Source organism: Magnolia sinica, chromosome 7 (genome assembly GCF_029962835.1).
Source record: "Magnolia sinica isolate HGM2019 chromosome 7, MsV1, whole genome shotgun sequence".
Taxonomy (NCBI): Eukaryota; Viridiplantae; Streptophyta; class Magnoliopsida; order Magnoliales; family Magnoliaceae; genus Magnolia; species Magnolia sinica.
Window position 1 is genome coordinate 15366130 of NC_080579.1, and position 12761 is coordinate 15378890.

The 12761-nt window shown below is 39.3% G+C and overlaps 1 protein-coding gene across 4 annotated transcripts; it reads right to left on the minus strand.

Annotated features, from left to right (window-relative positions):
* Positions 1-2016: 2016 nt before the first annotated feature.
* Positions 2017-5993, minus strand: LOC131251125 (F-box/WD-40 repeat-containing protein At5g21040). 4 transcript variants are annotated; one of them, XM_058251649.1, is made up of 2 exons: positions 3274-5930; positions 2017-2318 (listed from the first exon to the last, which is right to left on the minus strand). In XM_058251649.1, exon 1 carries the CDS (start codon positions 5021-5023, stop codon positions 3320-3322), a length of 1704 nt encoding a protein of 567 aa, XP_058107632.1. In that variant the 5' UTR covers positions 5024-5930; the 3' UTR covers positions 2017-2318; positions 3274-3319. The 4 variants fall into 4 exon arrangements, with proteins under 4 accessions (XP_058107632.1, XP_058107631.1, XP_058107630.1 ...); XM_058251648.1 differs by lacking the exon at positions 2017-2318 and adding an exon at positions 2325-2598; XM_058251647.1 differs by lacking the exon at positions 2017-2318 and having other exon boundaries at positions 2969-5045; positions 5852-5993.
* Between the last annotated feature and the right edge of the window lie 6768 nt (positions 5994-12761).

A 12761-nucleotide genomic window follows, 5' to 3' on the forward strand; every position in this document is an offset into this window, starting at 1 on the left:
TTACTAGCAATTCACCTTATCGACCATCAAATCAATGACGGGTTCTTTGTTTTTCTTTTTCTTTTTTCTTTTTTTTTTTAAGTATTGATAGATTTATTAATTAGGCTGCAGACAAAGAACACAGACTAAAAACAAAAATCAAATTACAACTTGACCCAATTAACAGGGAATTGAACGAGAATCCTTGATGCTAACACCCAATACATGACACGAGATTTAGCACTTTGAAACACCTCCATAATTTTCCCCTTTCAATTCCAAAACTCACAAGTAAACAAAGAGGCCACTTTCTTTGTTTTTCTTTTTCTTTTTTCTTTTTTTTTTTTAAGTATTGATAGATTTATTAATTAGGCTGCAGACAAAGAACACAGACTAAAAACAAAAATCAAATTACAACTTGACCCAATTAACAGCGAATTGAACGAGAATCCTTGATGCTAACACCCAATACATGACACGAGATTTAGCACTTCGAAACACCTCCATAATTTTCCCCTTTCAATTCCAAAACTCACAAGTAAACAAAGAGGCCACTTTCTTCCCAACCTTTCCTATGCCCCCACATTGCCACACCAAGAAAAAAATGCTAAATAGAACTCAGCATCACCCATACTTTCCTAATAAATTGAAAAAACAATTCCAGAACATTTTTATAAACAAACAATGAATGAAGAGATGATCCACCGATTCCACATCTAGATAGCACAAACAAACAAACATTTGGGAGAATCAACTTCTGCTTGATAAGGTTACCAACTTTTAACACCTTTCTTCCCACTAGCTAAGCGAACGCCATCACCTTTGGAGATGCTCCATAACGCCAAATGAAGTTAGGACTGGGATCTCCATTATTTGCCCTCCCCACTTAACAACTTAAAAAGTATTTCACTATAAATTTCCTGACTTGTCACTAAACCACATCATTGAATTTGATTATGAGACCATTGTATATACTTTGGATAACAATTCAAGCAAAAGCAATAAGCTCATAAAATACTTCATCCTCCAAATTCCGTCTACAAGGTGGAACCCAAATAACTTGTTCCCCTTGAATAGAAAAGATTATCCGCATGCAATTCAGCTTCCGATACAATCCCTACTAAATGTTGAAATTTTGCATTTAACTTTTGCTCACCCACCAAAAGATCCTCCCCAAACCAAATGTTCTTCCCATCTCCCAAGTAGAAACCTACCATTTCACATACTTTGCTTTTTCACTGATGCCACCACCCGTTTCTAAAGATTAGATGACTTGTACAATGAAGGAGACCTAATCCACCAACCCCTTTCTTCTACCGCCATATTTCCTACCTATCACCTCTCTCCATTTTCAACTCCCTTCCACTCCCAACCTCCAAACCTCTAAACCTATTTTCCCAACAATGCAGGATTCATAACATCCAAGCTCCATAAACCAGCTCACCCTTGATGGATTCTGTTCCAAAGCATTTCTTTTGAGCCAATTAACCTTATCAATAATCAAATCAATCATAGAATACGTGGAAATTGTACTTGTTTTGGACCCAACCCAGAAAGTCGCAGCACAATTGCACTCAGAAGCTCTCACAATCATGGATTTCCAACTCAACTCAGCCTGGGTAATCTGATTCGGTACCATGCATCCCCTCAAAATATGCCCAGCTCAGACCAAAAAGGAACCTCATGGAAGGAGACGTAACTATGAATGCTAGGCGACTGAAGGGTCATTTGCATGCCTGTTAACTTTCCTGCTGTAAAGTGAGCTTCAGGCGTAAGCCATTTACAAGTGAAATCACTTCCTTTTCTCTGGATAAAGAATGCAGTAAAAGCTATGAACTACAACTTGTAACTCACACAAATGTGAAATTTCTTGTCCAAACACCACCTGTAATCCCTTTACAACAACACCTGTAACTGAATTACCTGTGAACCCTTAACAACTAATAGAACTAACAGGCATCCAAACCGCCCCTTAAGGACTGAATGAGTCGCTCCAAGTCACCAAGTCAAGAGGCCATGTTCACCATGGATGATGATGGAAATTGTAATTTCACCATTCCCTCTTTATCAGACCAAGAATTGCAATCCAATTTGATTGTGCACCCAAATGTACCCTTGGTTCACAATTCCGGTTGCCAAAAATCAAAATTAAATCAAAATAAAAAACAATACTGAAAATACCGTTTGCATACAGTGCACCGGGCACCTACAGCCTCAAGTCCCCAACACTGTCTTGGATATCCGTGAGTGGAACCGCCACTACACCATGGGAGATGCCATTGCCTAGTGGCTTGCCCTGTCCCCTTCTGCCCCACCATGTGATTAACCAGACCGTCCACCTAGTTAAAGTCCCCACCAAAGATGGTTCAAGTGGAAAAATATCATAACCAGAGATCTCATCATCCACAAAAGCGCCTAGAAAAAACAGTACTCAAAAACAGTTCTGAGACAATCAATTTAAATTATCCAATTGGGCCCAATTCGCAGTTCACCATTTGCATTTCGATATAGACTGAATTTCCAGCCCTAACCGTGAAATGGAGTGCAGTACCTGCCCCAACCATACATAAGTATGGTCCCATCGACTCCCCCCTGGCTGCTCATGAGAACTCTGAAAATCTGAAATTGACAACATCCATTGCAGTTATCTAGAAGACATTCTTAGCTATAAGTTCGTCTGAATCTGTTCTATTCAGTCATTCAGACTCCAGAAATCGATACGCATCCAGCAATATGGATCGGATTCTCTGTTTCATTACAAACAAGTAGCTGTATTGCCCCGTATCGGCCATAAATGGGGTGATTTCAGTGGTGGCTGATAAGGTGCATTTAAACCGATTTCTATGCTTCAATCAGATATTTCTCCATGTTAAAAAGATGACACTATTTTCTACTTTCCAAAATGCAACACTACCACTTGTGTATGTATTACCAGAAATAGAAAAATGGGGGTACACATCAGAAGGGCTTTTCTTTTTAACACACACACACACACACACACCCCGCACAGGCACTCGATCCCATGATCTCGGTGTTGAAACGGAGTGTCTACCACTGAGCCATGGGTACGCATCAGAAGGTTAAAGTGTAATTATCTTCACCTTATAAAGGTTACATACAAGACCAACATAAGAAAACAACCCACAAATATCCAGTGATTTCTATAGACACCAAACATGTATTGAAATCCAAACACTAATGGGGGGGAACAGAAACTGTTAAACTACTGCTCTTGCTTATAAAAACCAGGGTTGTTATTCTGCATGAAGATGTAAAAGGACTGAAGAGTAGTACCTATAATTGAGCTTCGATGGTGATGCCACCTATGACCTATCCCTTTCTATGCCTTGAGCTTCCTGTCCACACCACGCCTACCATGATGCCAAACACTGGTTCGATCACCGTGCATCTGATTCCTTCGGGCTGCAGCCGAACACTGGTCAGTCCGGCCACTCTTATTGTTCATCTCTATTTGGATCTTCCGGCGCCTCATCCGATTCTCCGTCCGCATCCCCCTCAGGGCACGGACCCTCTGTTCTTTCTCTAGTGCTTGTGAGAAGTTCCAGATTCTAACCACACCTTCCTCCCCCCCACAGAGGATTCTGTCTGCACCGATATCCACGGAGAACAAATTGGATCCAGACCCATGTAGCATCCTTTGTGGGGGCTCAATGTTGTTGGGAGTGGCCCGGTTAAAATTACAATGGTATCTTGACGAAGATTTCCGACTGGACTTCAACAACTTTCTCACATCGATCAGTGCAAGCTTTCCATCACCAGAACATGATACCAGCCAGGGGAACTCAAACGCGAGAGAATGAATTGGACCCGCATGAGGAATCCATGTTGCGACTGACCTAATGTCATCATCCATGCAATGGCTTGCAACTTCGAACATATGAACGGCTCCATCCTCTCCACCGGTGAATAGAAGATCTCCTGAGTGACTGCAGGCCAACCCATATGTGTTACCAGCATGAGCATTTTCAATGACCACCACCCGATCTCCACTCTCAATGTCCCAAACATAGACATCACTGCCAGCAGTGCTTGCAACGGTGGGGCCACGAGGAGCGAGGCCCAGCACCCAGTCTCCATGTCTCAGGACCTTTAAACATTTCAATTTAGCTCGGTCCCACACACGGACAGTCATGTCCCACGAGCCACTGTAAATTCTAGCAACATCCAATGCAAGGCAAGTCACAGGACCTTCATGCTCCCACAAACGGAACTCAGAATTCTGATTCATGGAACCCATGATGTCAAACAAGTGTGGATACCCTTCGATCGCCCTCCAGCATTGAAGAAACCCATCAGTGCCCCCGGCTACCAAAAGATTGGTGTCTGCTGTGACCGCCCGAATGGTGCATCCAAGGGGCCGGGACGATGCAATTGAAAGCCCCTCTTCCATGTCCCACATCCGAATCACTGAATCATACCCTCCAGTAAATATAAGCTTCATAGAGGCCAGAAGGAAAACTGAGCGGACTGCATCAGTGTGACCATAGAGAACATCAATGCTGTAACGCCCCATGAACATCTTGCTCCTAAACTCCCTCTCTACAAAAAGATCCTTCCACGATCTCTCATCCGGGAGTCCAGGGGCCGGAGACGGCAGAGCCAAAGGTAAACCCCATCTCTGGCAATAGAAATCCTTCCACCCACAATGGTCGGAAGCAATCTTCCAGAGAAGGGTGGAGACACATGAAACAATACCAAGCTCTTTCGCATCAAGGCAATGGAGAATTTCAGAGACCAAGGCCGGGGGAAGGTCGGTGATCGACCGCCGGCTGCCATTGCCGGAATCATCAGCTAAAGGAACTTTTGGGTTAGCAGATATTGCAGTTACCTGTTTTGATGGGAATCCTGAAACAGGTTTTGGTTCAACAGACTCTCGGGTCTCTTTCTTTGAATCGAATCTCAGAACGGCAGAAGGGCTATAGGATTTGAATTGGGTCAGTGCGACCTCTTCCTCCCAGGGATTATCTACAGAATCGTTTGACTTTGGGGACAAGTTCTGTCTCTCGTGGCATACAAATGCCATAAAAATGAATGCAGAAATCGCACTGAATGGAACCAATTCAATCCTAAGAGTCAGTCAATGTCCAACCTACAAGTAACCCAAAAAAAAAAAATCCCAAAAACAGCTTTCTTGCTAAGAATTTAAAAACCGAAAAGCTAGAAGTTTCAAACTGCACTAAAATCTAGAAAAAAAAATCCTCCAGAAATCAATCAACCCTGAATCAATCTTCGTATAAAGAACACAAACGCCGAACAGTAAAAAATACTCCCTTTCCCACAGAGAATTCGATACTCAAGTCCCCTAAATCTTTTCAAACTCTAATGACCTAAAAAGAAATCGAATCAAATTCTGAAAAGCCCAATTGGAATCAAACTCTCAACGTAATTTCTACGTAACAGAAATCCCAAAATTCAAAACCCTAGATTGGAATCTTTCAAACCCTAATCATTCCTAGGGAAACCCAATTGAAATTAGACCCTCGTCTGATAAAAATCCTCCCAGAAATCCAATCGGAATCAAAACGAAACCCTAATTTCTACCAAACAGAAATTCCCCCCAAAAAAAGAAAACTAGATTTGAATCTATTCAAACCCTAATCCCCACAAGTTCTTCTAAAAAAAACCTAAAAAAATAAAAAAAAACTAAATCAAATCCTAACCCTAATTCCTTTTCTTGACAATTGAAATCAAACACTACCCCTAGTTCCAACATAACAGAAATACCACAGGAAAAATGCCCTAGAAAAACTTTCTTTTTTCTCTTTTTTTGGAAACTCGGATCTCTCGGAAAATCTGCTCCTCGAAGGAATTTTTTTTTTTTTTTTTTTTCGAAAATGGTTTTCAAGCGTACCTCGGAATATTTTGTGGCGATCTTCAGGGCAGAATTCCAACGCGTCGTTAGAGAAGAAAGAAGCGGCAGGTCCTGCGATACGTCCTTGTACAACAAGCTGATTCCACGGGGAGCGGATTAGCTGTTATCCGGGTAGCAGCTTAGTGGGTGTTACCCTAACCGTGCGGGGCCTACCCTGATACATTTTTTTATATATCTATGCCGTCCATGTGCTTTTCCATCTCATTTTAGTACGATATACCAAAATTAAGAATATTCAAATCTCAGGTGGACCAACCTTTAGAAAAAGTGATGAATGATCATTAAAATATTTTTGTGGTCCATAAAAGTTTTAGATCAAGCTGATCTTCATATATTACCTTTACCCAGTTCTTCTTGACATTATCAACAGATTGGATGGTTAATAGACATCAACAAAACATTATAATGAGCTCTTTGGAATTTTTAATGATGGAGAACTCAATCACCACCGTATCCATGGTGTGGTCCTCCTGATTGGGCTGGAAGTCCGACCCGTGACTGGCCCGACAACGGGTTGGGCGTGGGTAAGGATGTACAGGGCTTGGTCTCGGGCTTGGGTCATACAAATGTCACGGGTTGAGGTCTAAGGTTGCCCAACCTAACCCAAGCCCAATCAATATATAAGTTCCTTATAAATTATTTATAATTGGGTGTGGATTGTCTATGTTAAAGGCACAGGAAATTCTAATGCCGCCAAGTTTCATTGGTCCCCGTCATTTTCGATTACTCAAGCTAACAAGATACACCGGATTTCTTTCTCCCAAATAGATTGCTTGATACACAATACGACTTTTAAAGGAGTAGTTGTCCTGTATTTTAGTATGTTTGTTTAGAAAAAAAAAAATATTCTTTATGATAAATAACTACATATATATAATTAATACAATTATAGGTATCCAGAATAAAACTTGTATTGAAAATATAATAGACTTATGTAATAATGAAAATATTAGCATAATCTACCCGACCAACCCGACCGAATCCGCTTGGGTTGGGCTTGGGTTGAGAATTCTCAACTCAATCTTGGGTTGGGTTGGGTTAGGGTTGAGGTATAGGAACCTTGGGTTGGGCTAGGGTTGAACACCAACCCGACCCAACCTGCCCGACTTTCAGCCCTACTTCCTGATATTTGGAATGGTATGAGGAAACGAATGGATGGCGTGGATATATGACACATCATTAAGTTGGGCCCCACAGTCAGGTAACACTCGCTAAGCTGGGTAACACTTAATTAGGGGCATATACAAACCGAGCTAGCTCGGTTGGCTCACTCGACTCGACTTGAAAAAGCTCAGCTCAACTCAGATCGAAGTTGAGTTTGAACCAAGTCAAGCTATTTTTTGGAGCTCGAAAACGAGTTCGAGCCGAGTTCGAGCTTGCCCTAGCTCGACTCGACTCGGATTGAACTCGGTTCGACTCGGTATAGGGTGTGTGTGTGTGTGTGTGTGTGTGTGTGTGTGTGTGAATGCCCTTAAAAGAAAACCCTACTTTACTTTACCCCCTTAAAAAAAAAAAAAGACCCTACCCACACGCCACACGGCAAATTCCCCATTTTCCTTCCCCCTTAAAAAATACTCTAACCCTCCCTCCTTACTCGCACCGCATGGCCATTTCCCCATTTTCCTTACCAGTCTTCCCTCTCTCTCTCTCTCTCTCTCAAGTCTCAGGCGCTCACCTCACCCTATCCAGCGCCCTGTCTGGTCGCCGCATCGACAATCTAGCAATCCTTGCCCTGCCCGGTCGCCCTTTCCCTTACCCGTTTTCTTCCCTCTCTCTCTCTCTCTCAGGCGCTCACCTTGCCCTGTCCGGCGCCCTGTCTGGTCGCCACATTGACTGTCCGGCGTTCCGTGCCCTGCCCGGTCACCCCTGCCCCTGCCTGAACTCGCCAGTCCGAGTCTGAACGCCAGTAACCCGCAAGCCCGGTCGTCCCTTACTTTTAAATTAATGTTTTACTATATTTTTAATGATCCAGATGGAATTAACAGGGACATCCGAGTAGGCCCACTAATGATCTAAACCCTTCCTGTGGTTTCTATTTTGCTTGGACAATAAATCAAAAGTTCATCTACATCTTTTATGATCTGGTCAATGTTTCCAATCAGCAGTGTGGGCCCCAAAAATCAGCCCAAACCATAATGAGGTGGGCCCCACCACAGGAAACAAGACATTCTAAATCTCAGGTGGGCCCCACCATGTGATTTTACAGATCGAGTCGAGCCAACCGAGCTAGCTCAGTTCGTGTACACCCCTAGCTGTTCCAGATGGTGTGGCCTACCTGAACTCTGGACCATGTTGGGCCCCACATGCAATTGACTGTATTTTTTGGATATTTGACATGCATCATGTTGGGCCCCACATGCAATTAACGGTATTGTATCATGTATAGCAAAAACCATATCAACTTATTAGTCTATGTTTCCTAATGTGTTATGGTCCTTATGGATTGACTGTATTGTATTACGATTCATAAACACTTGTTTGTATTGTATTATGATTCATAAACACTTGTCTATTTAAAAACCATATCAACTTATTAGCAATTGACTGTATTGTATTCTGATTCATAAACACTTGTCTATTGAAATAGAGCGTTGATTTTTATTTTTTTTTAGTTTTTAAATATTGCATATATTTTCAGGGAAGATGGTCCAATAAGAGTAATACTAGGTTCATGAAATGTCTAAATTGTAATTAGTAATTTGTATAATTTATTTTAAATTACTATATTTCTTTCATGCAGATTTTAAATGCATGTGTATCATCTGTATCCCCCAGGTATCTAAAGACTATTTCAATGACAAAGTTGGATGTAGATTGCCTATAAACACTACCTGTACGTTGTCTCAAGTGGTTAGTGCTTTGTTGGTCCCACCATGGTGTATGTGTAAAATGATATGAAAAAATGGATGGTTAGCATTGATAAAATACACACATCATGGTACCACCAAATAAGTTATTTTTTATACTTACTAAAGTAGAAAGTAACTTATTTAAGATTAGCAAATTTAGTTTAAGATCAATTATAAGTAACTTTTTTATTTAAAGTTACTTAATCACTTCAACTGGATAAGTTAAAAAACCAAATAAGCTAAGTAGCTTGTATTAAGTAACTTGTGATTCAAACATCCCATAAATGACTTTACACTCTTTACATCAACACAAGTTAAAGTCACTTAAAACAATGGGATGGAGCATCACCCATGAGCCACACTAGGTAGATGATAATTAGGAATTTTTCAGTAAGTCTGATTTTTGAGATTCACTCCATCCATAGATCTAAAACTTGGTCACCATGTCGGCCAGGTCAAAACTCGAGTTCAATTTTAGGAGCCATGATGAAGTTGTTTGGGTTAATGCGTGGGCTGAGAATCCAATTCCAAATATTATTCCAAGATTGGTAGAGAGCGTGGGTAGTGGAGTTTTTATGTTATCTATTAGCAAAGTGGAAGTAGCTTGTTTGTGTCAATGACCAAGTATTATGTCTATGCTTAGAGGGATATTTCTACTTTTAACTTAATGTAATAATTCACATAGATGGTTATTTTCCTAAAAACTCTTAAGAGCCTGTTTGGTAGAAGAGGTAACACCTCTAGCCGTGTTCTTTGAGCAGTTGCTCCTTTGGAGCCCACTTTCACATCAGCCCAAGGGTCCTAGCGTGGAACTACCAGATCTGCCCGTTGAGTCTAAAATAGAGACGCAATTTTTTTATTTTTGTTAGCTAGTCTTAATTTATACTTATACCTATTGGTTATTGGATATCTTTTATTTTTATAAATATTGTTAATAGTTATCCTTTCAGCTTGCTCTTTTGTTTGCCTATTTATTAATTATTTTTATTATTCTAGTTGTAGTATAGGATAATCAGTTGCCCATTTGAGGATTTCTATATTGCCAGACATAGATTCAGTATGTTCTTGGATGCATAAAAATTCTCAAATTGTCCCTTTTTGGACAATTCAATGTTGGATAAATAATAATGTTTTCATTTATTCTAATTTAAACGCATATGCTTGTTTCGGTTCGTTTCTCCTAATTCTCTTTAGATATATTTCTTACATTTATTTTCTCATCAAATATCCACACTTTGTGTGATAGTTGACGTTTGAATCAAAAACAAGATTAATATATTCTGGAGAAATAAGGGGAGATGCTACTGAAATTTTGACATGTCATTTAAATTTAATAATGAAAGCATTACTATCTATTTAACATTGAATGGGTGATTGATTTGAACGCTTAGGAAATAGTTGAAAGTTTATAGGACATTTATACACACATGATACACCACTTAGGGCCTGTTTGGATTCGCGTATTAAGCGGGATTGTATGGTATTAGAGGGTTTGATTTGACATTTACGGTGTTTGATTTGGAGTGGAGATGTGTGGAAAACCATGCGCGTGAATATAGAGTGGAACCAAAAAAACGCAGCCATTGTATTGTATCGTCAGACGTCTCGACTGCCATCTGTACAGCCTATTCAATGCGCTGTATTTTCGCCAGTTTTCGTGCCGATCTTTTCCAAAAAGGAGTTCCTCTCTCTAAGAAAAAGAAAACAGCTGAAACTCAAATAATTTTTCTTCATCTCCTTCAAATCTCTTCTTCCCATCTCTTGTTGGTGAATAGGATCGGATTCTATCGTTTTTCTTCTTCAAATCCAGCAAGAAGAAGAAGAAGAAGAAAACCCATCTCTTTTGTTTTTCTTATCCTTTTGCTATATGGGTTTTTGAAATCAGTTGTTGTTTTTTCTTTCTTTTCTGATATCTGAGTTTTAGAAGGAAAAAAAATACAAGAAATAGGGAATGGCTGAGATTGAACGTTCTCTTTTAGGTTTTTTTATTTGTTGTACTAGTTCTAATATTTGATCTTGAAAAGAACATCTGAAAATCATATTCAAATGGGTTTTTTTCCTTCTTCTTCATGTTCTTTCTGTCTTCTTTGATCTCTTTTACACTCTTTCTTTTAATGGTTTTTGGTTTTCAAAGTTCGATTCCATCACCAACATTCCTTACATTCTTAGCTTTGATTTTATCTACAATTGCGATCTTCACTTCCACAAAGAAGAAAGATATTCCAGAAGCAAATTCATCAAAAGTTGAGATTTTTTTAATAGATGACAAGCTAAAAACTCAGCCAGAAAAGGAGGTTGATCTGAAAATTCTGCTAGAAAATGATACCAGATTAATTGTACAATACACAAGCCTAATACGTCGTATCCAAACATTGATCTGTACAAGAAATTGTATACTTGCCCGAACAATACCTCTTATCCAAACATTGATTAATGGCATGTTGATTTGGATGTATTCTGAAAACCATCCAACGTATACATGAACAGTACCCGAATACAATACAATACACCCTAATACACGAATCCAAACAGGCCCTTAGGAAATTCTTCACTAAGGTTAGTTGAAATTGTTTTATATCTTTAAAGATAGCTAGTAAGGATGAACTCCCAACTACCCTTGGTGCTAGTGCATCAGCCACATCACCTCTTGTTGTTGAGGGAGAGGGGTCTTCAGCTGCAAATAAGAGAAAGAAACGATCAGCTGTCTGGGATGATTTTGAAGAAGTAGTAGTTAACAATGTCACTAAGATCAGATGTCTGCACTGCAAAAATCTATACAGCAAAAATACTAGGGCGTCGACTACTCATTTAAACAGACATAAGCAAAGTTGTGCAAGGAGACTTAGAATTCCACCTTCAGGCCAACAATTGCTATCGTTTACAAAGTTCGAAGGAACTACTTCGAAAGGTACACTTACCACTCATAAGTTTGAAAATGGAAGCTAAAAGAGTGGTTTGCAAGGCTTATTATCGTTGATGAGAAACCATTTAAAATGATAGAGAGTGAAGTATTCATAGGATATAGTAAATACCTTAATCCTAAGTTTGAGGTCTCCCATGTTACTATGAAAAGTGAGTGCATGAAGATGTATGTAAGTGAGAAAGTGAAGTTGAAAGTAGTTTTAGATTCAATTTTAAGAATAAGTTTGACTTCTGATATGTAGAGAGCGCAAAATCAAATAAATGGATACATTTCATTGACTGCACAATATGTTGATGAAAATTGAAAACTTTGCAAGAGAATATTGAACTTTCGTCACTTTCCATCTCCTCATTCCAGTTTGGTTATTTCATATTGTATTTACAACTGTCTACAAGATTGGGGCATTGAAAAAAAAGTCAGTTCATTAACTTTATATAATGCTTCAACAAATGATAGTGTAATATCATTCTTACGTAACCAATTCAAAGCAACCGAAAATTTATTTTTTAAGGGAAAAGTATTTCATGTTTGGTATTATGCACACATTCTCAACCTAATTATACAAGAAGGGTTGAAATCAATTAATCAAACTATAGAGAATGTGAGGGAGAGTATAAAGTACATAAGGGGCTCACCTTCAAGATTGAGTATATGGAATGACATAGTCTAACGTTTGAATTTGAAGTCTCCAAAAACGTTGAAGCTAGATGTCTGCACACGTTGGAATTCAACTTTTGAGATGTTAGATTCGACCATGGAATTAGAACTTGCATTTCTAGGACATGCAGCGCATGATAGAACGTATGTTTGGTTGCCTACTGATGATGATCGGAACAAAGCGAAAGAAGTTCACAAATTTTTAAAAGTTTTTTATAACTGTACGAAGATATTTTCTGATAATAAGTTTTCTATAGCAAATATGTTTCTTCCAATTGTGTAGAAGATCAAGAAAGCCCTAAAGAAAGGTGTCAGTGAAGGTTCATTTTTTCTGTAACTCATGACAGGTGATATGCAAATAAATTTCGACAAGTACTGGAATGAATGTCATTTGTTAATGTCCTTAGCTGTTGTTCTTGATCCTCAGTATAAGATGAGTTATGTTAAGTACATCTTCATA